This window comes from Balearica regulorum, chromosome 10, assembly GCF_011004875.1.
Source record: "Balearica regulorum gibbericeps isolate bBalReg1 chromosome 10, bBalReg1.pri, whole genome shotgun sequence".
Taxonomy (NCBI): domain Eukaryota; kingdom Metazoa; phylum Chordata; class Aves; order Gruiformes; family Gruidae; genus Balearica; species Balearica regulorum.
In genome coordinates, this window is record NC_046193.1 from 24,248,441 (window position 1) to 24,276,079 (window position 27,639).

General features: G+C 52.4%; 1 protein-coding gene across 2 annotated transcripts in view; it reads right to left on the reverse strand.

The window, feature by feature from the left end:
• Positions 1 to 27,639, reverse strand: part of PLXND1 (plexin D1) — an 82,748-nt gene that overhangs the window by 23,057 nt on the left and 32,052 nt on the right. Inside the window, exons 9-24 of one of the 2 annotated variants that reach the window (XM_075762540.1) lie at positions 24,985 to 25,089; positions 22,543 to 22,632; positions 21,574 to 21,667; positions 18,997 to 19,160; positions 17,100 to 17,251; positions 16,687 to 16,786; positions 13,308 to 13,447; positions 12,346 to 12,513; positions 9,950 to 10,040; positions 9,492 to 9,767; positions 8,416 to 8,565; positions 4,505 to 4,619; positions 3,330 to 3,437; positions 2,542 to 2,654; positions 1,196 to 1,303; positions 81 to 211 (exon numbers count right to left, since the gene is read on the reverse strand). In XM_075762540.1, coding sequence (XP_075618655.1) covers positions 81 to 211; positions 1,196 to 1,303; positions 2,542 to 2,654; positions 3,330 to 3,437; positions 4,505 to 4,619; positions 8,416 to 8,565; positions 9,492 to 9,767; positions 9,950 to 10,040; positions 12,346 to 12,513; positions 13,308 to 13,447; positions 16,687 to 16,786; positions 17,100 to 17,251; positions 18,997 to 19,160; positions 21,574 to 21,667; positions 22,543 to 22,632; positions 24,985 to 25,089 — 2,105 coding nt within the window. The remainder of the gene's footprint in view (positions 1 to 80; positions 212 to 1,195; positions 1,304 to 2,541; positions 2,655 to 3,329; positions 3,438 to 4,504; positions 4,620 to 8,415; positions 8,566 to 9,491; positions 9,768 to 9,949; positions 10,041 to 12,345; positions 12,514 to 13,307; positions 13,448 to 16,686; positions 16,787 to 17,099; positions 17,252 to 18,996; positions 19,161 to 21,573; positions 21,668 to 22,542; positions 22,633 to 24,984; positions 25,090 to 27,639) is intronic. The other variant, XM_075762539.1, reaches the window with a different exon arrangement.

The following is a 27,639-nucleotide window of genomic DNA, read 5'->3' on the forward strand; positions in this document are numbered from 1 at the left end:
AAACATGGGCTGGATTGCTTACAAGTTAGGAATAAATCAGTCTCCTCCAGCTGCCAGGTCTTTGGTTCTGAAGCTCATACCTGTCTCTGACAGCAAAGTCCTTCTGTTGCTCAAGAGCATGGACAAACACGATGAGAAAGTGCTTGTTGTTGAGTAAGGTGGAGAACAGCGAGATTCCTTCTTCCATATTGGGTCTGCAGTTTTCAGGGATCTAATGAAAAATTTAGAAAGCAAAGTGAGAAAACCCCTGCTTGTTGTTTTCCTCCAGCTTTTATCCTTCCTGACTGCAAGGATGTCCCCGTTGAACGCGGAGGCACTGAGCTGAAGACCCCTTACTCCCTCTGCTTGACACAAGTCAGCAACATGCTTTCACGGCAACGGCATGACTGCGTCCGGGGCTGTATCAGAAGCAGCTCGGCCAGCGGGGCAGTAGCCATTCAGCACTTGTGAGGCTACCTGGAGTGCCATGGCCAGTTTTGGGCTCCCTGCTACGTTGGCAAACTGGAGCAAGGGGAGATCTTACTGCAATCTTCAGCTGCCCCATGGGAGGGCAGAGAAGGCAGAGCCAGGCTCTTCTCTGCTGCCGCAGTGCTAGGACGAGAGGCAAGGCACACCAGATGGACCGTGGGACACTGATTAAATATAAGGAAGGAAGTTTTCACCTTTAAGGTGGTCGGACACTGGAAGGGGGCCCCGAGAGGCTGTGAAATTTCCATCCTTGAAGATAGTTAACACAGCTGGACAAGGCCCTCAGCAACCTCATCTAGTTGGAGCTGCTTTAAGCAGATCTCCCTGCCAACTCAACGGACTCTCTGATTCTTCAGTTCCTATTTGGTGTCCACATGAAACCCAGCTCTGGGACAACAACAGCTTTTACCAAGTCCCTGCTTGGGAAGAATCTCTTTTATGATGAACTGCTTATGGGTCTGAAGTGACATACAACACGATACACCCAGGAAGAAAAGCCCATACCAGAGCAGGGGAGGATCTCAGGACAATGCTCCTTCATGCGAGAGCAGAGCCACAGATCTGCCTTCTCCAATCAGCCAAAGCTGATCCAATGCTGTTATGTGTTAATTAGTTTGAATGATCAAGCATCTCCCACGCACCACAAGAAAAAGCATGGCATTGTCAACACACGCTAGTACGGTTCGCAACCACTCAAGAGCATTTGTTTTGTTAGTGGGTTACTCACTTTCCATTCCCCCACCAGGAGCGGATGAGTTTCCTGGACCTGGGACCCCACCTGGGAGCTGAGCTGCTGGGACGGCAGGATGTAACACTCCTCGTAGAGCGAGGAACACTGCAACCAAGCACAGCATTAGGGGAGGGCAGCTGCACCCGGCCGGGGACCTCCTCGTTTGCCCGTGCACCACAAGGGAACGAGACAGAGAGACATGTCATCAGGGAAGATGGCTGAAGACCACCCATTATGAAGAAATGCATTGATATGGTTTACGAAGCCTTTAAATACTTTGCAAGCGCCTCTTGAATGAGCAAACACCACAAGAATGGGAGGAGGCAGATGTCTGTGCAGACACAAGCCTGTTAGGGTAGGGAGACTGCAAATAGACTCATTTGACAGCTAGAAAAATCCCAGAAGAGAAAGCATTATAGAAGACTAAGTCAAAATAGAGGAGTACTGGGTGTTTTAACATATGTAACTTTTGAAACAGATGGGAAGAATGTTTAAATCTCTAACATTCATACAGCAGCCTAAATCTTAAAGACTTCAGTGCACAGATACATAGAGATTGGATAACTCAAAAACCTGAGTAATAACTACTAATGAAACACTCTGCAGTCATAAATCATCATCTCACTCCTCACCACTGAAATGCAACTGCCTCAGGGGTGAAATACAGCCACTGCTAAGGGCGCACAGTGACACAGCGGAGCAGCCGGTGATGGGAATTATGGCACCGGCGCGTCTGGCGCAGCCCTGGAGGAGGACTCTGGGTAGACAGACTGGGACTGGGCGCCCAAGGGGCGTCTTACTGGGAGCATCACGTGCGCAGCCTTTGACACAGAGAGGAGCAATGGGCAGGCAGAGACATCTGACAAGCTCCTGAGGACCGGCAGAGCAGCTGGGAATGCTCGGTGGCATGCTGCGTGGAACAAAGAACCCCCTCTCCCTGAACGCCCTTCAGCCACCCTTCAGCCTCATCCTCCACCAGAGCAGGGTGACATTGGAGCCCCTGGGGAGAAGGGGGGGCCTCCAGCACTTTCTGCTCATGCCAGAGAGCGCTTTCGGAAGAGGGTGTCCAACGGCATCAAACGGGCGAGCCAGAGCGACTCCCGGGATGGTGCTGCCGCTGGGCTCCTATCATGTGCAAGCAAGCCTGACCTTACTTCACACCCCAGGAGCTGTGGCTCCACTTCTGACGATAATTGAGGCTGAAATACGTGACAACTAAATATACAACAGTGGAATTATTTTATTACGCTGTAATAACCCTTTAGCAGAAGGAAAGCAGAGCCCTGATCTGGTTAGAAGGACCTGGGAGCAATTAGGTGCCCGTGAAACCGGTATCGCCTTACTTTGGGGAAGAACGTCCGGGTGACAAAGTGCTTGTACTCCAGGAACGGGATCCCCTGGCTGCGGTTTAACTCCTTGGTCAGGTCTGTCATGTCTGTCTGCAGTTCCGCAAAACCTTACACAAAGAGACCCGCAGATGGTAAGAGCTCCGATACTCTACCAGCTGAGACAGCAAGCAGGCTGGCACTGAAATACGTGGCGTGTCTCATCTCTGCCTCCTCAAGCCTTTCCCTCGAGTGGGCTGAAGCAGGGTTTCTCGAGGAGCAGCAGATTACCGTCAGGGTTTAACCGTCAGCACTACACATCACGTCCCGCAGCACTGACAGCGTCTCCCCTCCCTCCAGCCCCCAGCCTGGCTCTGCAGGAGGAGACCTCAGCCCACAATGCAGGGGGACAGCAGATGCAGACGCTTGGGTTGCTTCTCCCATAGCTCTAGCAGGAGCGTGCTGCAATTTTTGTTGCACTGAATCGTAAAGCACACTAAAGATTAGTGTGGCCTTCAGGCAACCCTCTGGCATGGCCGAAGGCCGTTACCCCGAGACAGGGAAAGCAGTGGCACTCATGATCAGTGGCTTGCCCAAGTCAGATCAGCAAGGCAGCGGCAGAACCACACTTCCAGCCACTGAGCCTCGCTCACAAACCCTGCCGAAGCTCGAAGGCGATCACAGAAATTCTCCTATAACAATTCCATAAACTTCTACAGAACAGAAGGTGAACAGCTTCAACCCTGCTATTACAGCATCTCCCTCCTAGCCCTGGCTCCTCCTCGGTGCCTAGCATGGTGACTTACCTTTGCGGATTTCCTCCCGGATCTGCGACTCCATCTCCTCCATCTGGAGCAGGGTTTTCTGCCAGTAGCGCTCCGCTCTGCGGCTCTTTGTGCAAAACACAAAGAGAGCTGGAAAAGAGGAAGGGAACAAGCCTTTTGGACTAGGGTTTAGGAGCAGCTGCAGCTGGGATCAGAGCAGTCCTCTGCTGACACGGGTGCAGAAAGCTAAACTCAGTGTTGGTTTAACACCTACAACGAGACTGCTATCTGATCAGGCAGTTGTTGATTATCTGTAAATAAGTAAAACCAGCTGGAATTTAATGATCATGCTGTAACTGTCATCTTCAGTTTAGGTCTGGGCTGTCTATATTCAGCTTAGCTGTATATTAATGTGTTCCAGCTGATTAATGAATACAGATTTTAAGACATTTACCACCTGTATTACAGTGCTCATGTCTGACAGCCTTCCCATGCCTCCAGAAATATGTTTCTAATGATGGGTGGTGCATTTAATAAATAGTGTGCATTACAACCTTTATTAAAAATAAATTAAATCTCTATTAAGAAACACCTCATTTGCTGTGAACTGACAGGTTTCTTGCTACACAGTCATTCTGGGCATGCGACGAGAAGGTACCCTAGCCAGAGAACACAGGTGTGTTGCACAGCTTCCAGTGAGGTTAGCAAACTGTTGTGTCTGCTCCAGATCTGCAGCTAAGGACTTGCTCTGTTCTTCACACTCTTTGCCAGGCGCCTGTCACTGGCTGTTACTGATGACAGGACCTCGGGCTAGGTGGACCTTTGGGACGGTCTGGGACAGCCATGCCTGTGAGTGAGCCCTGTTCAAGTCAGTGCAAGTCCAAGACCAGTTTCTCACACTGTTCTTTATTTGGTATTATAGTAGCTACTAAGTGTTTTGGGGAAAAAGATAAGTTTATAAATATCACATGCTCAAGTAATAGAGCTGAACTATGGATTCAGCCAGCAAACACTCCACGCTGCAGGAAGCTTTGACCCTGGCTTGGTCCTGTACAAAGAAGAGTGGCCACTTGCTGCAGCCAGCCCAGTTTCAGACACTGCACAACCGCAGCACTCAGAGGTTTCCTAACGTGTGAGTGTGTCATCCTCACCCCTCCATATGCAATGAGAAAAAAAACCTCGGTACAGCCTGGAAACTCATTGTTCTGTTCCCTTACCTACGACAGAGAGGACCAGCAAAATGCTGCAGATGACAATGGAGACGATGATTGCGGTCTCTCCTCCCCCAAGGTGCAGCATCGCAATTGTGTAGTTGAACTTTCCAACTTGGATCTAGAGAGGGAGAAAGAGGGAGGAAAAGCAGGAGCTGAGCAGCGTCTCTGAGGTCAAGCAAGGAGGGACTACGGGGCAGACCTTCACCCCGGGACGTACTGACCACGCTGGCTCAGCCCACCAGGCTCTGCGGGGAGGCTGGGCTCTGCCTTTCACTGCTGCACCTCCAGGACTCTGTGTGTCTCAAAAGAGCCCAATTCCCTTCCTGCGTGCTCTGGTGGAAAGCTGAGGCTGTCTCACGGCAGGCTGCATACTGCAGTAGTGCTCATCCTAGGGCCACCACAGGACTTCGGTGGCAGAGCCGCAGGCTCTAGCCCATGTCACGGCCCCACCGTACCCACCCCAGAGCACGAGACCACCCTTTCTTAGAGCTCATCATACCATATAGCACTGCCTGTGCTGCTTTTACTAGAAAACCACTTCCACTAATCATCCGACTGTTATGCGTTGGAATGGCCTTTGGATCCCAGCTGCACTCGCTCCTCCAAAAGCAGAACTGCTGCCACTCAGAAGGAGGGTAAAGAAACTTTAAAGTCTTTGAAATACAAATAAAGTAAGGGAATAAAAATAAATAATAATGAGACCAGAGATGAGTCATGATCTTGAGGCTAAAGCAGTGGACTGGGTGTCAGGAGGTGCTGGCTCTTCTCCCAACCCGTACTTCTTGTGACACCAAGCACAAACCACTTGAGCTCAGTCCCTTGGTCTCCTGATCACCGGAAGGGAAGAGGCCAATGCACATCACAGGCAGGTTGGCAAGTTTACTTGGCGCTGTTTATAAAAGGCTCTCTAGGCCCCTGGGATGAAAGCCTTCAGCAGCAGCATCTGATAAGGAAAACTCATGACCACACAAATCTTTCGCTTCTGGAAATATGAGTTTCACTTCTCTCAAGGAATGAGAAGCGAGAGTAACTTGAGCAAAAAATCCTGAAACAAGGTAGGGAAGAGATGGAATAATCTTATGATTACATCTGTGTCACAGAGCACCTCTGGGAAAGGTGCACACTGTGGTTAAATTACAGTCAGTTCTCAGCAGATGGGCCAAAGTAGTGCCACAAGCAGGGCCTTCCCACCACGTCCACACATCAAACACCCTGTAACGCACAGCTCCGTGCCCTCCGGGAAATCCAAGTCCTTGCTCTTGGGAGCACTGGTGAGGGCACTGATGCTTCCAGCTGAAGGCATCTGGAGGAGCCCGGAGGTCTGCCCCTGCGCTGCTCCTCCACAGGCAAGCGAGGAAGGACTGCCCTGTCACGGGCAACGCCAGCTGCCATCACCCAGGATCAGGAAAACCTTCAATGCCTCCAACCATCAGCGCTGGACCACACGGCCGGGTTCCTGTGGCTCCAAGGCCCACTGTGCCCTTGTACCAGCCCTCAGATGGACTCTGGGACTGGCAGTTTCTGGGGTGGTGCCTGCAGGCAGCATCCAACACTAAGAGCTTCCGTCTCCTCCCCGGTGTGTGCTGGCTGAGAGCCGAGATGCTGGGTGAGGACAGGGAGCCACAAGCGCCGTGCAAGCATCTGCGGAGGTTCGTTTGACAGTCTGCACAGCACCCTGCCTAACCTCAAGATTTCCACCTCTTTCGTCTGAAATACTGCAATGAGGCAAGTCCTCGATGCGTTTTGAATCTTTTTTTTTCCCCAACAACTCAACCTTTTGCATTTGCCAGAGGAGAAATCCCACACTTGCTGTTTAATTCTGTGTTTAAACAATTTGGTCATGAACAAAAATGGATTTGAAGGCCTCGGCAAGCTTCTCTTGTTTATTTGGACAGGCATACTCAATATATTTTTTTGTAAGGGGAATTAATTAGGCTGCAGGCTAAATGGCAACATTTCCTGTCACCGGCATGTAGGGGGCTGCAGAAGGGGCCAGGGCTGGAGGACACCCCGCTCCCGGGAAGAGCTGTCAGTGCTGGGCAGGACTTTGGGGCACAGGGCCACCTCAGGGGTCACTGGGAACCACACTCTGGCTTACGGGATGGAGCCATCTTGCAGCCTCCCAGGGTGTGAATGGGGTCCCCTTTGGACTAAACTAGACCAGAATCAAGCTCCAGCTCACCTAAGGCACTCCCAAAAGAGCTATTCGAAAGTGACCCCCAAGACACAGGGAGGCTCAGGAGCCCCATCTTCATCACCGGTTCCTTGTCTCTACAGACAACTCTTGCTGCCTTCTGTGACTTGCTAACACAGACCTGGCCCAAGAACACCTTTACAGAACAGGCATACCCAAAATCATGGGCAGCATTAGGATCAACAGTGGGGCACGTTTTAAAGGGCTGCTTTCCTGTGCTCTGATCAGTGCAGGCGTGAGCTCTACCATCTAAACAAGAACAAACTGGGCAGTCACAACAACAGGCTTCTCAGCTTGCCAGAAGAGAATCTTCATCAGCAGGCGAGGCTTCTGCAGCCCCCGACAGCTGTCCTTGATGCAAATCAGGCAGGGACCCTGTGCAAGCCTGGCCCCGTGCTATCAAAGCTATCACAAGCATGTTATAAAGGCAGCTGTTGCCTGTGAAATGGCCAGCAGGCGATAACTCGAACCACGTATGAAGGTTTAATAAGTGCACAGACGTGAATACACAATGATTATTTAGCTGCACTCTCACTGCTGGTACCCTCTTGACAGCTATGTGATACTTTAGGGCTGGGTATCATGCTCCTGCTTCCTAGGGACCTGCTAGGGCATTGCCTTCAATGTTTCATGTCAAACCAAGACTAGCAAACTCATAAATTCCTTTTCTTCCCCAAAGGGATTTCCCTGTTTCTCAGTTCTCACTAAAACCCAAATTACCCTATTTAAAATTTCCATTAAATGACTTGGGAAATTCTGCTACTTCTGCATTTCCATGTTTCCAGTTTGCAACAGAATTTCATACACGCAGACTCTGACCAGAAAACTGGACAATCCTGTCAGTGAACTGGTGGTGCATCTTCGTGCCTGTCTTCTGGGCAGCACAAGTCCACGGCCTCCTCCACTCCCTTCGCAGCCTTCCTCCTCCTCCCTGCCCAGGCCACAGGCTCCCACCCACTCACTGTTAACACATGCACTGGGAGGGGGGGCTGCAGCGTCTCAGACCATGGAGACAGAGGCGTTTGCTCTCCAGACGTGAAGAGCCATAGTCACATCCCTGCGTGGCAATGGGCTGCACATGAGACAAGGGAAGCTGAGGGCGAGAAGAGCTGTTAAGTCAAGCCCTCTATGGAGAAAAGGAAAGTAACAAAGTATTGTGAATTTTGCAGATGCAAAGATGAACAACAGCCCTGAACACCGAACTCTTTGCAGTGACAAAACGGCAGCTCTGGGAAGCAAGATGAAACCTTCCAGCCCTGAATACTCCTCTTGCCCTCCCCGGTCAGACACAAGGACCCATCTCCAGCGGCTTACTGCAGCTTGGTAGGGGTCGGATTCTCACGTCCACTTGTAGCTCTTCTGCTGGCAGTAGGAGGCCAGCTGACTGAAAACTGTATGGAAATCCCCAAACGTATCTCATGAGGGGCAGAAAGAAAATTACTGCAAGTGACGAAAACTCACATGCCAGGGATTTCACAGTGCCTTACAAGAACTGACAAAACTCCTCCCCTCCCAGTTACAGCACAGTTAACTCAGCAGGCAGCTGCTGGTGCCCCACGATTCGGAGCGTGGCAGCCCCTCTCCATGACTCAGGGCAGCCTTAGCACAGACTATGCCCGCATCCTGCCCACGCACGCAGCCGGCTCCTTCGCACGCAGGGGCTGCAACAGGGACCCCTCCTGCCCTGCGCACTCCGAGTGTGGAGGCTCCGGGCACTCACCGTCACGGGCAGCTGTCTTTCTGAGGTGCTCAGCGACTCGTTGACGGAGCAGTGGATGACTTTGTCCGAAACAATCTGGATCTCGCATGAGATAAGGCCAATTTTCACTTGGTACTCATTGCTTTCCAGGCCCAGGCTGTCAGGTTCTTTCTAACAACAAAAATAGAATCAGGATGTCAGTCTTTAGAGTAGCAGTCGGAATTGCAATGGATTTTCCTGCTTTACTTTCCGTATTCCCTGCTGTTTTTCAGACCTGAGAGCACTCTCCTTGTCCAAGGACATTTTTCCAGCACTCCACAGGAAACCCAGAACCGGGGTTCCATTCCCCATTTTCCTGTTTCCCATTCCTCACTCAGCGTGGGGCATGGGACGAGCGAGCCCCTTGTGGAACCTGGAAAAATCTGCTTTTGATCTGCCCTGGCTGTGCAACACAGATAAGGATCTGAGCGCCCACCTGGGAGGGGGGAAGGATGTACAACAGAGGAGACAGTCAGGGGATGCGTCTGCAGAGCCTGAGAAAGGGGGAGTACATTTCTGAAGCACATTGCCACCAGTGAGGATATCCTGCAGTGAACAATGGCCTTTGAATTACCATTGCACATTGTCCAAGCCACTCAATTGCTGTATCCCGACTTCCTTGTTAACTGAGCTGAATTCAGTAGCCAAAAGAGAAGAATGCATGACCTGTTTCTGCAGGAATAAATATCTATTGTCAGGACCTTTTGGAGTACCTGCCTGATTTCAGGCCAGCGCATTATCGTTCTTTTTCATACGTCCAGTATTTTATTTAGCTTCTTGCTATTACATCCTTCAAACGCAGCTCTCTGTCGTCATGCCTCAAAGGGCATTCTCAGGTCAGGCTGCGTCTCCTGGTGAAGACTGATGCAGGTGCAGCAGGCTGAACAAGAACTGCTTGCTCCTGCGCAGCTCCTGCCTCCCCCATTCTCATCCGCCCCCCTTCTCTCTCCTGCGTTTGTGGACAGTTTTTGCTGGCACTTAGGACTGAAGAGCTTCCCAGTGGGGAGCAGACAACACCCCCAAAGAAGCAGAGCTGTAAAAGCCACTCTCTCTCTTACGTGTATAACCAGAGTTAAGGGCTCGCCAGGATGGTGCTTGATCCACTTCTCCTTCTTGGCTGTAAAGAACTGGGGGTCGGCATAGTACTCCAGGCTGAACTTGCTGATGTGCAAGGCCTCCTCGGGGTACATCTCCTCATCCAGAGCTGGACGGTCGTCTGCATAGAGGCGACCATTGAGATAGAAATCGATGGGTGCGGGCTTGCTCCCTGCAGTGATGTTGGAGGCAGATGGAGAGGGGCAGGTGATCACAGTGTCGGTGTGAACCTTACAGCTCTGAAAGCAGGAGAGAGCATGCACATCAAAAAACCACCATCCTGAGTGCTCCCAGCCAGCCTTGCTCCCAGCCCAATCTGTCGCACGGGCCAAGGCCTCAGCTTCACACCCCGAACGCCTCCAGGCACCGGGCACGCAGCCCTGCTCCCAGTTACCAGGCAATACCCAGCGGGGACACCCACCGTTTGCTCTCTGCCGATGCCACGGACCACCATGGACGCGTTCTGGACCAGCTCAAAGCCTCTGCCTTCCAGGGTGAGGATCCTGCCCCCGCTTCGAGGAGAAGGGAAGAAAGAGGGTGATTGCAGAGGACAACACGGAGCAGCGAGGTGCAATGGCTGGGTGTCCGCCTGCTGTCATTTTCCCAGGGACGTTTCCCAGCTATTTGAGCAGAAAATGTAACCCAACAGCCAAAGTCTTCCTCCAACTTGCAGCAAGCACCCACACTGCTACCAAGACATCAGGGCAGGAAGGAGGAGCAGCAGCTGCTGTGGTGGAAAGGGGGGAACCTCTTCCAGCAGCAGCAAACTGTCCCCCTTGCTCCCACTCCCCAGAGGAGCAGCCTGCCTCTGCATGCCAGGGTACGCAGCAGGTTGCCCAGGCCACCAGCGGTGTAAGAGGTTAACCTCCAACCCCTCAAAGCAAGGGCCAGGAGATATTCCTTGCCCCTGCCCCGCAGTAACCCGCAGAGAACTCTAAGTCTTGGAGAGGGAAGAGACTCCTTTAAGGTTGACAGGGATCCTGTGTCTCCCAGACACTTCTGTTTAGATCAAAATGTGAAAGTTGTTTTGTGTTTTGGATCTGTTGCCTGGGGAATGCAAAATACGGGCCGCTCAATGTGCAGTCAATTGACAACGACAGTAACAAGGACCCTGATGCACACACGACTGATGGGCAGAGCAAGGGGTGGAGAACCAGCACCGCTCGTCTGCTCTGGACAGCAGAAGCTATACTCGGGGCTTACCTTCCCCTTGCTCCGTATCACATTTACTCTGTTTGGAGTATCTGTCAGGAACAGTGAGGACTTACAAATCCCTTTATCTCAAGACCACTCCAGACACAGTGGCTTTGGGTCCAAGGCCCTGAAAGTCAGGTTGACTGAAATCTGTAGATATTACCATGTAGTTATGGTCCAAGTTTCTAACTAAGAGCCTGTCACATCTGCAGAGTAGTTTACAACTTCTGTTTTGCTTTAAACTTCGCTTACACAGATTGTTTTAGCAACATGGTAAGATAAATCAGATCCAGCTAAATTTTTACACAAGTTATTGACCCCTCATGATCAACAGCCCAGCAACACACTGGAGCAGTCAGGCCACACGAGCCACCAAGCAGTCTGAAGAGAGAGACTGCTGTCACGTTCTCAGCAGTCTGAAATGTGGAAACTGCTGTAAATACTAAGAAAGCAGACTAAGGTGATGGAGAAATACCCTGGTGGCTTCCCTTGTGAATATGGGCAGTGACATTCTTCCACTGTCTCTGTGTTTAGATACCGCTCTCGCCACTCAGCATAGCTCGCAAGCCTGCTAGGGGCTGAGGTTGGCTGAGTCACCGCTGTGCCTTGTCATTAACTTTCCCACAGCCTGCATCTTTGGCGCTGCGCTTGGGAATGCCGAGACGGCTTTGCTCCAAGGGGATCAGACCGTCAGCCTGCTGCATGCTTGCACCCGAGCGTGCTGCTCTCAGCGCGGTCCTGCAGGCACAGGCGCCGGACTCTCAGATTTCTTGGTCAGCCCTTGGTTTTCCAGGCTCTGCAGCCGAGGAAGGTGGGATTTCACCATGGTATCCAAAGGAACAGGAGCCTGACTGCTCCATAGAGAGACATGAAATTAAAAGCAACACGCTTTAAAAATGAAATACTTTGACCTCGGGGAACGCTGAAATCAAAAATTACAAGTCTCAGCTTATCCTCCAGCATTTTTACTGGCCAAGAAAAATCTTCAGGGTCTCATAAAGCCCCCCACCTTAACCTCCCTAAAGCACCCACCAGGTTTACACAGTACAGTTACCAAGGCTGACTTTTTTTCCATGTCTTAAATGCACTGAAATGAGCTATGGACGGCCCTGGTGCGTGACACCTCTTCTACTCCAGTGCTGGAGTACCCAAAACACCCTGACAGCACTCCGCAGCCCCTCTTCTACCTGTCTGCAAGGCAACGTGTCAACCCCCAGGGCTGAGAAAGCCCCTTTCTCCCTGTAGGACCCTCTCTCACCAGCCTGGAGCCAACCCTCTCTTCTGCAGGCAGATGCAGACATGTGCCAGCTCTGAAATGGAAGTCCTGATGGATCGGCACAGGGCCTCCATACCATACCCTGCCTCCTGGCCGTGCTGCAGTGACTGCTGGGGCTCCTGACACGGGGTTTGCTCGGGATCTACTCTGCCTCTGGATGGCATGAAGCACAGACAGCGTGAGCTCACGTTGCCTGCAGCGGGCTACACCAGGATACTCCAATAGCTCTGTGCTTTGATGGGACAGCACTGTTCACTTTTGCATTCGGCAAAAATTATGAGGCTGATCTCAACAAAGGCCACAAATCCTGGCGGACTTGGCTGTCTCTGCTGGGGGAGGGATCTCACCTGATCTGGCTCTTTTTGGGGTTGATGTCTGATATAATCGGGTTCTTCTCATACTTGAACGTGATGTTGTAGCTGGCACAAGACTTGTTCTCAAACTGGACACAGACTCGCACGGCCGTGGTGAGGTCCGCGGACGGCATGGTGCAGGTGATGGTGCTGTCATTGCGGCTGCGCAGGGAGAGGCAGGGTTAGCTGCAGCAAGCCACGGCAGACAGAGCGGCCGGAGCCAGGCACCACGGACCTGAGCCCTCCCGGGGCAGCGTGGTGGTCAGCAGAGACAGGCAAAAAGGAGCTTCCAGTCACATGCCAATCACCTATTAATCACATTGCCTACTAACAGGCAATTATGAGCATATACCATCCCAGGCTGCCAGACCGATTTCCCAACAGCTAAAGGAAAAGGCCAGGATCCTGCTTCTTCCCACTGATGAGACGGGAACATACAGGAGGAGGGGTTTCTTCCAACCAGTGAACTGCCGCAGGAGTGGGACCCTGGGCGTGCAGGTGCCTTCTGCCTCCAGCAGATCTGGGAAGGAAGCCCATGCCTGCTTCACCCCCAGGGTTTTGGTCCTGGTCCCAGACCACCCAGGGGGTCTGGCAGTGTCCTGCAACGGTGCGCGAGAAGCAGTTTGTTTGCTGCTGATCGCCGCCACCACATCATGGCAACACCAACGCCATCGCTTTGCCAAAGAAACTTGCCCCATCCTGGTGTCAGGCACCCGCACCACAGCTCTGCCTCACCGCTCCGGGGATACCAGGCTGACGGGGCGCTGGAAATGGAGCAAGCGGCAGCCAGGCGGGCCGGTGGGGATGCTCTGCTGGCTCCAAGGCTAGCAGCAGCACGCAAGTGTGCCCCCCACCCAAACTCCAGCTCTTCCTGATCTCCTGGGAGACAATATCATCCTTCCTAACGCTTTGGCTCTTGTCACTAGTTCGGTGCCAGGCCCCAGACCTAGTCCCACCTGAGGTCAGTGCACTGCTTGGAGGTATTGACGAGGACACGGAGCTCAGAGCCGACGTCCAGCCTGCTGCCTCTGATGGTCACTCTGGTCCCTCCAGCCTTCGGGCCATTCAGGGGAGCTATGGACTGCACCACAGGAAGCTAAAAAGAAAGGGGAAATCTGTTTTCTAGCCTGGTAAATTCACATTTGGATACTCCACACTGCACATGGGAGTTGCTTCAGTAAATTTAGGTATCCGGTATTGTGAGGCTCTGAAACAGCAGCACACCAAAAGCTTTCGCTGGCAGGGTTACAGAATGAGGAGAGAGGTACAAGTGCCAAGAAGTAAGATCATATAAAACCTCTGTGACTCTCTGCAGTCCCTAAATTCTGGCAATAAATGAGACATGAGTTCAAACTGGAGCCCAGGATCCCACCAGTCCCTTGAGATTTCCAATGGAGGGTCCAGAGCTGGCAACAGCTCAAGGTCCATCAGCAAAAGGAAATTTCTCATCCATTCCAGCTCCCACCATCTCTGCCCTTCCAGATCCATTTCCTCCTGAAGGCAAAGCTAACGCTAAAGCCCCGCTGGATGTTGGCTTTGAGATCTGTGAAAACAGCCACATGGGTCTAGATAATTGAATCTCAAACTCCTTCTTAAGGAAGCTTCAAATCTGAATCTCTTGAGGCGACAGGAATGAAGGGGGAAGTTACTTTGCCTCTCGCCATTTACAGCAGAAATTAGCATGTATGTTATCTGCATTTGCAGCCCCTGGAAATCTTCCTGAGATTCATGAGCTTGAGGCTTTGATAACTAATGCAACGCTGAACCCTCATGCCTGCTACAGAGCGCCCCAGGAGAGTCTCTGGGCAGCTCCCCGGCGCTGGTTTGGATAGGACACCAAGGGCAGAGCAAGTTATTATTTCAAGACCCTTCCATAAGGCACTTGGTAATCCCTGTCAAACACCGCAAACCCTGGTGGCAGGAGACCCGCCGGGCTGCGCAGGTTGGCTGAAGGCTGCTCACCGCCACAGCCCATCCCTCGCTGCAGCCGCAGAGCAAAACCGCACCAGGACAGACTGAAGAACATGGGCTAAGCTGCTTCGTACTGCCTGGTGCTAATGCCCTTTCCTGTCAATCCCAGCCACACAAACATGCTTATTAATAGCTATCCTTGCCCTTGTCCTACACTCAGACTGCTTTATTTCTCCACAGCCATTTCCTCTGTTGTTTCTGATCATTACCCATTTCCACAGGATTCATTTTGTTAATTTGTATTTCTCTGAGTGTTTGCAGGCAGCTGTCTCCTGCCCTTGGCCCCTAACCTATACATTGAAATCTGCAGTTACAACAGCAGAGAGGATTCTTCATGTTCCCCAAAGCCCTCCAGCTCTTCCCCTCAGCCAGAACCAGAGCCTACTGCTCTCAGTGCATTGCCAGCACGGATTGCCTCCATCGCAGCTTTTGCAAATTCAGCTCATTTGGCAAATTCAGCTCATCCATAGGCTGCTATAATGTTCTAAAGAAGTCTCTTAATCACGTTTCTCCCCCCTCCTCAGCAGAATTACAACTGAATATGGTCTCTTCTAGATACGTCTAATGGGGACTTTGGAAGATGTAGTACACAAACAATAGTTGGTAAGTTACAAAGGACTTTCTTTGCAAGGACAGCTCTAAAAGTCTTCTAGACATTTTCAGGTAAACTGCTACCAATGCTCAAGCTCAGGTCTCACCAAGACCAGCCTTGCATGGGGTAGTGTGCTCCATCTTCATGCCATTGTATGTGAGAGGAGAAGCAAGAAAACTAAATGGCATCACTTAGTTTGCAAATGGTGCAGAAGCCACCTGTGGTGTAGAACACAGCAGCAGCTACACTTCGTGCAGCTTCACCCCCTGACACGTGCATGCACAGAGCAGGGCACTGTCCCATCTCTTCTCCAAGCTTTGCTGAGACAGACACAAGACAAGGAGGACATCCTTTGCCATGAGCCCACTCAAGAGCTGCCAGCACAGAGCTGTTGTGGACTCAGTTTGAGTTCAGCGACTGGCTTTTGCTCCTCTTGCTTTGTTGAGCGCTGGTGCTTTTTACACCAGCTTTTCCTTGCATGCCGAAAGCTGGCGAAGAAGTTGCCCAGCCCTTTCCCACTCTTCGGGCCCTTCTCCTCTTTGTCATCAGTGAGTGATGTGGCCGAGTCAGCACACACATCCTGATGGCAACGTACCAGAAATCCCAAAGCCACGGTTCGTTACTGGGTCGTACCCCAGCTGTACCTTGCGCCACTCCAGACTGCTGGATCTCTATGTTTTGGATGTGAACATGGATGCCTGGAAATGATGGGAATGGGTCCTAGAGCAAACATCCTCCTGGGAACTATCGCTGAGCCAAGCCTGGCAGTGCCCTTGCCTCACTGGTCCCCTCCTCATGCGCTGCCAGGGCTGGCTCTGCCACGGGGCGCTGGATGCGCCATGCCTGTGCTGGCTGCACGCTGTAAACCTCCCTGAACTAAACACCTAGCACGTGATCGGTTACAGGGTGGGGGGATTACACTCCACGATCCTGCCCTAAATTCCTCACAATGGCTACCAGGAATCAAACGTCGTTTCCTGGGGCTCAAGCCTTCTTTCAAGCCACTAGACTGCAGCACAGTCTATTCTTCCCCAGCACAAGCACAAAGGCTCCCAGTAAGCAGTGTGCCCTTGGCACCCATCCTGTTGTGTTTGCCCTGGAAGCACGGGGCTGCCTGTGAATAGCGTCTACCCAGAGATGAGGGTGCTTGTAGGAAAGAGAAGAGCTGCATGCATTTCTTTCAGGTTTATAGAGATGAAAGTTATCTTTGTGAGGTGGTACAGTACAAAACTATAAAGGGCTTTTCTTTGTATAATGACACAGGGTTAGCTCAAGTCTAATCCCTACACATTATTCTCATGCAAAAACTAAGACAATCTCTGCAGCAAAAAAAAAAATCAGTCCAAAATAATGTGAGTCCATGGTACATAACTTAGATGTAGCACAAAGAGACTTTGCAAGCCTCAAAAAATCTCACAGGTTGTAAAGGCACTTTAGCAAAGGAGGAGGAATTGAAACGAGCTCCTTTTTATAGCAGGAGAACCGATGCCACAGGCAGGCTAAGTGATGAACCACTGCAGGAGCTGAGGCTGGGAGCGAGGTTGTGTGCTGCAGTCCTGCCCCTGGTGCTTGAGCCCAGATTTGCCAGACCTGGCTCAGGTCACCACAGGTGAGGGATCAGGGCAGCTGCCCCTCGAGGACCTTGACACTTCTTGTTACAGATCCTCTTTCTAAGCCAGCTGGGGGCATGGGGGCTGCAGGCTTGTTTTAAGGGGTGCATGGAAGGTCAGCGTGAGAATCACCAAAGAAAGGTCCAGGAGGCAGCTACTCACCACGTAGGAGTATCGCTCCCTGGACTTCCCCTCCCGGCTCACGTTAACTGTCACCACATCAGAAAACGCCTCCTGAGCCTCTCCGGTCTGGCACACGATCCTGCGGATGGGAAAGAGGAGGTTGGAGGCCGTGCCGCCCCACGAGAGCGGAGGGCCAGAGCCCACCGCCGCCTCCTGCTCCTTCGTGCTCTGCCCAGTGCCCGCTGCAGGGGTGACGGGGCAGCACCAGCCGCCCGCACCTGGCGGAGGGCACACACGACCCACCTGGGCCGGGTCACCTGCCCAGGGCCCAGCGCGCCAGGCGGCCCGAGACCGGCGGGCGGGAACGGGGTGAGCAATGGGGATGGGGAGGGACAGGGATGGGCATGGGACACGAAGGGGACAGGGACCTCCCCAGCTCCCCCAACACTCACGTCTCAGAGACCACGTATCTGTCGGGCAGCGGCGCGCACTGCACGCTGCCTATCCTGACGGCGCCGAGGACGTCGCTGAAGCGGCGGCCCAGGTTCCTCCCACGGATGGTCAGCAGCGTGCCCCCCTCCAGCGGCCCACGCAGCGGCTCGATCTGCGGCACCAAGGGGAAGGTCGGAGGTGAACCACCGGCAAGCTTCTTGCCTTCATCCCTGAGCCTGTGCCTGTGTCTACCTCCCACTTGGCCCCCCATGAAGAAGACGGAATTGTTCCTCACGCTCCTGCTGCCCCCACAGCGGGCCCACCACCACGTTCCCCTTGCTGCAGCTTTGCAAACAAGAAGCCGTCACTGGGTTTGGTACCGGGGTAGGGCCAGGGATTACTCCAGCCGCAAACACATCTGGGGTGAAACATCACCCCTTCCACACCACAGCTTCGAACGGAGTTGGGGCAGAGACAAACCCGGAGACTCAGAAACCAAGGAGGGATGCTAGTGTGCTGGGCAGAGAGAGTCCTACCATCACGGTTTTAAGGGCTGTCCCAAGCACAACAGGGCCTTTCAGGACAAAAACAAGACAAAAAGTGTCCTGATGCATGGACCGCGGCCAAGACACCAGCACTGCAGGATGAGTCCGGTGCAGGACGAGTCCAGCACCATGGGAGGAGAAGGCTGTTCCCCATCCATCCATCTCCTACGCCACTGGTTTTTCACCTGGCAGCTGCTGACCCCACCGCTGCAAGGGGACAGGCTGCCAGGCGTGATGCCGTTCCTGGTGTCCCCCAGGCAGTGCAACTGCTTTATTCAGCGGGTGAGAGAAATCCCTCCCATTCAGAAATGTCTCTTCCCTTTGCAAAGGCAATGGCACACAAAACCTGGTGGCACCAGTTGGCCAAGCTGGCCAGAGCAGGTCAGGACCCACCACCAGGCTCGGTGTCCTTCGCCTGCTGCATTGCCCCCCTTCCAGGAGGGCTCTGTGAGGGCTTATTTGCTTGCATGACTCCAGAGGATTTGGATTTACCAGCCACTATTTGCTAAGGACATAGTAACAGAGTCCAGTGACGCTCTGCGACCTGAACTGTGGTTTCCTTCCATCATTTTCTGGCTTGATGTGTGTTGGGGGAGCAGCCCTCCCCATGGTGACCAGAGGGAAGAGGCAGGCGATGGGGATCCTGCAGTCCCTCCATGCAGTGTTACAGCACCCGGATTTAGAGCAGCTCTTGCTACATGCGTGACTAAGAACAGAAATCCTGCACCCTTGCTGATTTTGATGTTCAGATTAGTTGTTTGCTTCTCCAGCTTCTCCTTTCCTAGGGAGCTCATTTTAAGATTTGCTCTATATACTTTGCTACTTGTCAGGGACAAATTTGTTGGCTTATACCATACTTCTAAGCAGAACCTCAGATCCAAATGTCCCCAACAAATACTTATTCAACTACAATTTAAATAAAACTCATTTCAAAATGCATAATGCCAAAAGGTCCCTCTGCCAGTCTTAATCTCAGCAGAGCTGCAGAGCACATGTGTCTGGAGATAGGACTCACATTCACATTTCAACTATGCTCCACTAAATGCTATTCCTGATAAGAATCCTTCAGTCGACCCTACAAATCTTTCTCGCTTTTACCAACCCCAGGAACTCTGGGATATTTTGATTGTGCTGCTGTTGTTTTTCCCACTAACATGAAGAAGATTGCATCCTGTCACTAGCAAGATGTCCTTGGCACCAGGTGACTCAACAGGATAGAGAGTGAATAATTCAGCGCTGGTCTTGACCCTGTCCTGTGCCAGAGACAAAGCGTGGTTCCTCCTTTGCCCCCAGGCAGGAATAGTGCTGCTGGTTTCAGCCCTCCGCACCATTTTCCATGCCACACACCCTCCACGTTGCATTCAGGTCTTACCTTCTTAATCTCCGGAGCTGGGCAGACATCTGAGATCTGGGGGGACTCGCCGTGCAGCCGGCAGCTGGAGCTGCTCTCACTCCAGACGCAGCGGTGCCCCAGGTCCTCCCTCCCCAGGCACTGAGAACAGTCAGCACTCCCAGTTGCACAGTTATACACCTCCACTAAACCACCAGAGACAACAGAAAACGTGAGCTCCTGGGCCTGAGACTTTCATAGCTTTGCTTAGCTTGAGGCAGTCAAACACCCCCCACTCCCCCCCACCCCCGGGCTTAATCCAAGAAACATCTGAAATCCAGTGGAAGAGCAGAGCAGCTTGCACATACAGCAAGATGAGGCAGTGCTTGGCTGCCATCCTGAAGATTTCCCAGAAGGGCTGGGTGCTTGTTCTCACTGCAATATAATTTAGCACTTTCTTTTCCTTTTTCTTCCCCTTGAAAAACAAACAACACCCAAACTCGGAACCTTTTGTCAATTTATGCTACATGTTTCCAACTCACAGCATCCACATGGGAAGCTGCTTGGCAAAGCTGGCTCCATCCTGTTAGCAAAGCAATCACATTGCTTCCACACTCTGACAAAAATCGGATGGCTATGGTGCCTTGTGCAGTGTTTACGGTTCCTTTCCTTCCCCCTGGTGACCACGGGCCCCTTTCATTGACTTCTCCCTTCAGATCTGCTCAGCTCAGCTTCCAAATCATTTTCCTACACCGCTTTCACCTCTTCGTTAGCTGGTGCCCTAGGTTACGTTTCCTCTCCAGCCCAAAGCCTTCTGCCACCGAAGTGTGGGTATCCGCTGAGATAAACAGCCAGAAACACTCAGGAAACATTGCTTTCACACCCTTTTCCCCAGAGGAGAATTTGCAGGAGAACATAAAACAAAGAAACAGTCACATTTTGCACTTCTGTTCACAGGAAGATCTCAAGGCGCTTCATAAGCGACTAACGAATCCCTCAGCCTTCAACGGTCTGCCTGTGCTTGTGCTGATGAAACGTCACCACCACTGAGGGACTCTCCACAAAAAAATGAGCTTATTTCACCTCGCCTTGCATCCACTCAGTGAGTTACGCTGGCTGGCTTTCCACCCAACAGCAAAGAGCTGGGATTCCTTCAGTGAACTACCGAAACGCAGTTTACAATAAAAGCTAATAAATATTGAAATAAAAAACAATAATAACAGTAATGCCATTAAAGAAGGTATAAAAAATGCACATATTTGTAATTGACCCAGATCTCTGTCTCTGCTTGCAAGTCAGCCTCTAATTTTACTCTCACCAATCTGATCAAGGCGAGGAGGAGCCAGAGCAGTCTAACAGTCCCACAGGATCTCCAAATATTCTGGCAAATTCAGACTGATGCAAACATGGTCTGCATAAGCGAGCCCCTTCTCCGCACAGGAGGAGGGGGGATTCCACCACGCTCTTTCCGCTGTCGTTCCCGCTCCCAGCACCACCCACGCTGAGAAGTAAGAGTCTTCTCTTGCACATCAAAATGGTCTTAGCTCAGATCTCCTACTCCTCTCCTTGGGGTTACCCCTCTATCTCAAAAATACGGACACTCTCTTCTTTCTTCAAGGAAGTCGTGTCTCATGCCTACCCATGCTGATACTTCAAAGGTTATTTCACCGCAGAACGCGTTGCAAGATAAGCCTCCTTTATACACTGGGATTTACTATGGGGAAACCTTTTTATCTTGGGTCAGTGGCTGATGGTGTTAATGTCTCTCTACCCATTACAGCTATCCTCCAAAGAAAATCGCACTTCAGGGATCTAGTTCTCATTTGCATCTAGGGTAAATCGGTCCTTTCTACTGCAACTGCTGACACGACTTAAGGGGGAAAGAGCCCAGAGCTGCTGCCTCCAGCGGGAGCACACAGCGAGGTGCAACACCGAGTCCCCGGCCGGGGCAGGGAGAGGCGGCTGTTGTGCAAACGCTGGCCCCGTGGGCCAGCTGGCTGGGCTTGTGCGGAATGCCTCGTCCGAGTGCACTCTCGGTCTGACTCTGCCTGCCTGCCTTAGTCTGCTGATGTAGCAAGGGCTTTTTTGGGAATCCGAGCGTTCTTCCCAGAGACAGAGAGCGGGCCAGGGGTGAAATGTGTTTACACATTTTCTTCTTTCTCAGCACAGGGAGAAAAAAAAAAAAGACTCCATTTTTATAGCGTGCTGAACCTTAATGCCAGGCTCCTGTGAGAGCTCACGGCAGAGTTCTCCCCCACCCCTTATCTCTGCCGGGAGGAATTCCTCCCCGACCCCGGGGACGCCCCACATCTCTGCTGTGACCAAGCATGCCAGCACAGCCTGTCCCAGGCTGCCGGCAGGCGAGGGCTGAACGCTGCCTGTGGTCAAGGACGGGGCTTGACTTTCCCTGGGTGTAAAGGGGATGTCCGTGGGTGTCCGTCTGGTTTCTGGGCACACCTTCACCCGGGTAAATATGTTTTTCTGTGTGCCTGAGAGAAAGAACACAGCTATGCCCGGCTGAGCCACGGTCTCTCTCCTGAACCTATAAACTTTGCCAGGATTTGAGAGTCATTCAAGATGACCAGATGAGAGCAGAATAAAAATATTTTCAACTCAGACCTGTCATCGTCTCTGGACTGTCGATAAATCTGTCTGGTCTGTCCTTCAGCTGAAGGTTCACTGGGAAGAGGTGGCTTTTTTCTGATGTGTGGAGCTGCACAGAAAAGACAAATAAACAAAAGCTTGGGAAATTTAGTAAAATACGAGGTTCCATATGCATGCTACATGGATTAACATTCCTCGTGAGGCTCCTCTGACCACTGCTTCTCAGTGCAGGAGGGTCTCATCTTTAGCAGAGAGAAAGAGAGAGAAGGATGTTTTCTGTTTTAATTGTTTTGCTGAGGTCCCAACAAAGGGCACTGGGGAACAGCGCACACCACAATGAGAGCAGAGCCCTGGCTTGCTCTTTTTTTACTAGAAATGGACACGAAAACTAACAGACTGGCAAGTCTGTGCATTTTCAGTGCTGGGCTACAACAGAGAGTTTTGCAGGTGATGTGAAGGAGAAGCGCTCCTCTCCAGCTTCCACTCCCAGTGTTCCCATCGGTGGAAGCCCACGTTTGCCGCATTTCAGAGGTGCAGTTTGCCCTCCAACAACCACACACTGCTCCTCAGTGGGCGTCTGAGCATTTCCTCAGGCCAATTCCTAGTTCAGAATAAAAGCTACAGAAATAGCAACACTAAAAAGTGGCCAAATTTTTACCCTGAACTGAACTCTTCCCATTTAGAAAGGTAAACAAGCAGCTAGTTCCCAAACCCCAGTGCAGTAGGGGCTGCAGAGGCACAGAGCAGACAACGCAGCATCAGGGACTCGTGGGCACCCTTCCAGCACCAGCACACGTAAAGAGCCTCTTCCTGGAGGGGTGAACCCGGTCTGCACTTTTTTTTCAGCTGGAAGCGGAGGGAGGGAGGGGGGAAGGCAGCGTCCCGGCTGCCAGGTGGGAGGTTGGGGGCAAGACCCTCCCCGCCCTCGGACCTGCCCCATGCCGCAGGGGGACCAGGGGCCGGCAGCATCACCCTCCGACTCACCAGCACGTGTACGCACTCTACGGCAGAGGAGTTCACCCACCGGGCTTCAAACGTTCTGTCCGTCCCAAAATGGCACTCCAGAGCCGTCTCCTGGGGGAGGGAAGACAAGGGCAGAACGGCTGCAACAACCGTTTTGTGCAGTTCTCCATCTGTCAACCCATACGGCAGGCGCCGTGTCTCACCTTGTTTCTGCCATCAACACCCGAGCCGTGTGTCAAGTCAAATAGGAGATCAGAACCCGATATTGTAAATAGGGCTGGGGTCTGTGTCTAATTACACACCCATAGATATAACTGCTGCAGGCTGAGCATCGCACGGGGAGCCAAGCCCTGCCCCTTGCTCTCACCCAGCGTGCTGCTGTCAAGCGTCAGGACCGGGCGCAGGGCAGCCGCTCCTGGAAACCGGGGCACACAGCACGTGCAGACCAGAAGTGCCTGACCCATGGCACGTGTAGACCAGGAGATGCGTTTGACCCATGGCATGTGCAGAGCAGGAGACATGCCTGGCCAGGCTACGCTCTCATAACCCCCACCGTTGGGGTCATGGGTTCTGCTGAACCAGGGGTGTTAGGAGCTCATGCTGCAATGCAGACTGAGAGCCAACACATGGTCCCAAACTGCCTTACTCATACCAGACTAAACCAGTCCATGATTTGGGCTCAAAGCTACCTTCCTTCTCCTCCAACAGCTGCACAGAGCAAATCTCTAATTCAAATGAGGACCCAGCCAGGAGTATGTTCAAAGGCAGATTTTCTGTGCTGTTTTCCTGATAACACAAGGATGATATCCTGCCCCACGTTACTGCTGTGCCCCCATCCTCCAGGAAAAAAAATCCTATCTCCAAGCAGGTTGATGCTCCACCACTACTGAAGTCTAACTACCCTTTGAAAACTGATGGATCTGATAAAAGACATGAAAGAAAGCACCAGACTCCTGGCAGGCAGCTGCTGGCTCAGCGAACACACACGTGGCTGCGAGGGGGAAACTGGCATCTCCTCCAGCGCATCGCTTGCGCCCAGGCAGCTTCTGCTCTGCAGCTGGCCCGTGCCCCTCGCCTCTCGCCCACCGCCTGGGCAGCCCCCCCATGGCAGCAGAGGTGTCGGGGCATGTGTCTCCGATGCTCTGAGCTCCAGCAGTGCTCACGAGCTCCTGCAGAGAGGAAAGGAGAAGGAATCCCGCCCGGTGCCCCGGGACAGTTTGCGGATGGTGGTGGGAGGAAGCCAGGCTGCCAGAGCCTCTCCAGCCGCCCCGGGAGCTGCGGTGCCTCGGCCCCTTTCCTGCTGACTTCATTTCCTATCAGGTTACATGCGGTATTGCTTCCTCTTCAGCCACCTCCAGCATCCACAGAGGAAGAAGGATTTCTCACCCTTTTTTGCTGATTGCAGAGGGCACATCCTCCTTTACAGAGGCCAGAGCTGTGCAGGAAATGGCAGCCTCAGCCAGGCGGGGGGAGCTCGTTTCTGCCCCCGCGCCGGAGGGCAGGAGGCCCGGTGGAAGAGGTGCCTCCGCAGCGCCTGGCAGCCCCCCCCACCGCCCCCAGCGCAGCAAGCCGGGCAGCTCCACCAGCATTTCCAACCTTCTCTTTTCCCTGCAAAAAGAGGAGTTGCCCGGCAGTCCAGCGTACCGGTATCCTCTGCAGGGGTACGGTGAACCAGGGCCCACGGGCCCCATTGAAGATTTGACCCAACATGACAGTAGGCGGCTTTCTACAAATACCAGAGCTTAGTCAGATATTTTCCCAGTGCCCAGCCTCCCTGCTCAAAATTCCTCCAGTTCCTCCTGGCGTGGCACGCATCTCTGAAAGCACCATTTGACGTCCACTCCCACTTTTAACCCTATTACAATTTGCAAGCCAGAAAATTTCACAGTAAGGATTTTTTCACAAAAAAAAGAGCTCCGCAGTGACAACCAGAAGTTAAGTTAAAACATATTTCCTTGCTGTACTCCAAGCCATGGCTTAGCCAGCACAGGGCTCTCTGCCCAGAGCTCTGGGCTTTGTCCTTCATTCCCAAGGGCAGGGTGGTGGGGCCGGGCTGGCACACAGCGCCGGGAGAGCGCGACACCAGCACACTCTGCGGTGGAGCAAACACCCACAAGCAAACCAGGAATTTTATATCTCCCCTAAACATTTTGTTCTAGTGACCAAAAGCTAGAAGTCCGTCATTAACTGCAGGAGGTCCCTGGAGAACACCTGGACACAAAGAGCATCTCCCTTTAGCTCTGCCATGCAACCCCACTCGCCATCGGGGTGCCTGCTTTCCACCAGCCTCTTTGGTTAACACAGTGCTTTCAGCTGCTAACGCACACTGGGACCAGCCCCATCACCCACTCCCGAGGCAGAAACCAGCTCGTACTTAAAATCCCTTCGGCTGACCTGGCCACCTTGCTGCACACCGGCCTAGGCTCATCTGAAGCTTCCCGATCTCTCCAGGAACTCATTTACCTTAGAGAAAGTCGTGTTAGCCAGTGAGATCGTAATGTCTCGAGACACTCCTGTGGGCATTGGGTCCAAAGAGGCAGGTACGATTCGTGGACAGTCGATTTTCTTCTGTTAGGTACAAAACAAGAAAAAAAAAACAAAAAAAAGAGGTTAGCTGGGTGCATGCTGAGCATCCTCAGTGATGAGGCAAGAAGACACATTGGGCCCTTGATAACATTAATTTCACTACATCATTAAAGTCTGTAACCCAAGAAAGTGAAATATCAAAATGGCACTGTGATGCACTGAGTGGTAACGCCATGTGGAGCCTTCCTCCCCCGAGTCATCAGCTTTAAGTCCAGCCCAGCACAGCACTGCCTTAAGATCCAGCCCTCTGCTAGCGGTCAGATAACCAGGGCAGGGTGGCTGGGCTTCCAGGGGTACTCGTCCACAGCCGTGGGTCAGCAAAGGGAGGAGCGCAGCAGGAATTCCCCCCTCGCTCCTGCCTGGCTCCTCCGCCAGCTTGGGGACATCGGGGACACCAGCAGCTCCCAGCCCCCAGGTGCTGAGGCTGCCAAGCCTGCACCTTCATCCTTCTGCACTGGAAAAAATGTACTCCCAGGTAAAAAGCAAATGCATATGTACTCCTCAGCTGCCACTCTGGGCAGCTCCCTCATTACATGCACTTAAATGTTAGAAGACGGGGCCAGAGTGACACTAAAAGGAGGCACTGCAGCCTACAATGGTACATCTGCCGGTGTGACCCCCCTCCTGCCAGCGGTAAGCCAATGTCTCACACATCACAACGCGCATTTCTGCAAGCCCCTGCAGAGATTTCGCTTTCCAGCAGTCTCCCTCCTGCACAGTGTCATTTCAGAAGTGTGCGGGGGTTTGTGTGTGCACGCGTGTGTGTGCAGAGGAAAGGGTATAATGAGCTGTAGGGGCTTCAGCAAGGGGACTGCAGCAGTAGGACAGCTGAAATGAAAGGCCTAAATGAAGCTGAAAAATGATTTTAAAAGGTCATCTGTCCCCCTACTTTTGTTCTCACTTTAAATTGATGGCTCAGATACTGGAGCTGACTCAGAATTCAAGTCTGTATGACAAGCCCATCCTGTTCTCCCATGAGATGTAAATCACACTGCAAAACTACAGCAAAAATGAAGCCAGATTCTCCGTTGCCCCAGGGTATATCCAGATTAATGCCTTTGACAGTGAAGCCATTGGGGTAAAACACAACAAAATATTTGGTCCATTATGCAGAATAATTTGCAGCAGGCAAGGTTTCCTTCTCACTTGCACTAAGGGTTACCCCACTGTGACTCCACTGATGACAGTGGTGCTGCTGCTCTGACGAGAGGTAGAGCCTGCCCTCCGAGCACCAAGATGCTCAGCAGGGCACATCCCCGGTGCCAGACACGCAGTGGGCTTGGGGTTCCTCTCTTGCCTTCCCCAGACCTAGCTAGGGGTCAGGGAACTATCTAGAAGTGCCTGTTTGACTGTGGAAAACACGCCTCATTTCTATCAGGACATTCATCTTAACCAAGCACAGTTGGTGCCGCCTAAACAAGGAGATTAAATAACAGAGATGCACACGATAAGAAGTAAAACAACAAAGCAAAGCACTGGAGAGAGATTTCAGTCCCAAGCCTCTTCTAGGAGAATCAAAAGAGTTAAAATAAAACCAGCAGGGCTACAACTGAAAATTCATGCAAAAGCTCCTATGGCCTGGTGTGTCCTTGCATGTCACAGCAGCTGGCGTAGCTTGCTAGATAAATACACTTTAGAGGACTGATTAACTTGTCGTCTTGCAGCCCCTTCTCCTGCTGTTCATCAGCAGCTAGAAATAGAGCTTTCCAGCTGATTATATCATTCATGTCTGGATCAGAGCAAAGGGTCTGAATGTTTAAAATGCTGCGGGTGAAGCCAGTATGATGCTGGCTTCCCGGCGGACCAGTTTTCAGGTGTAGCCACGCCAGCAATGGTTTGTTTACTGAAAGCTCTGACTGTAGGACAAGGCACCATGTTTCCAGGGCTACAGAGCGCCTCGTCCTGCAGGCTGCTCACTGAAATCAGCAGGAAGATCTAAGAAAGGCACAGCGATAAAACAGGAATATGCCCAAACCAGGTGCAGCATCCAACCGAACTGTGCCTCTGGAGAAGGAGATCAGAGGCAAGAAAGCGAGGACAGGCACTGTTATCCTTAAGGAAGGATAGGTGCAGTTATCCCTGCCAGGTGGTAACCCTGGCTCTTGTCGTCTGCTCGAGGCGACGGGAGCAGAGTGGGAAGACTGGCTGTAGCTCTCCCTAACCCGTAGGCGAGACTTCTCAAGACCCATGTCCACGACCATAATTTCCTCCCTCCAGGCAGAAGAGCAGCTATTCCCCGTGACGATACGTGAGCACCCCACGCCATGCTGTCCCGCACAGTCCCCACGGCCAGGGAGGCAGATCCGACGCTGGGCTGCCGAGGCCCGGCCGTCCCAGCACCTGCGTGCCCTCCCTTCGCACCGGCACTGCCGCCCAGGGACAGAACAACGTCTCTCTTGGGTTTGATTTTGGAGTCCCTGGCCAAGCGGCAGCCCTGGCGCCCGGGGGAGGTGCAGCATGAGCATCTGTGGCTCACGGCCCTCTGCGCCGGGAGGTCTTGTGTCCCAGCAGCCCGGCACGCTGCCAGACACC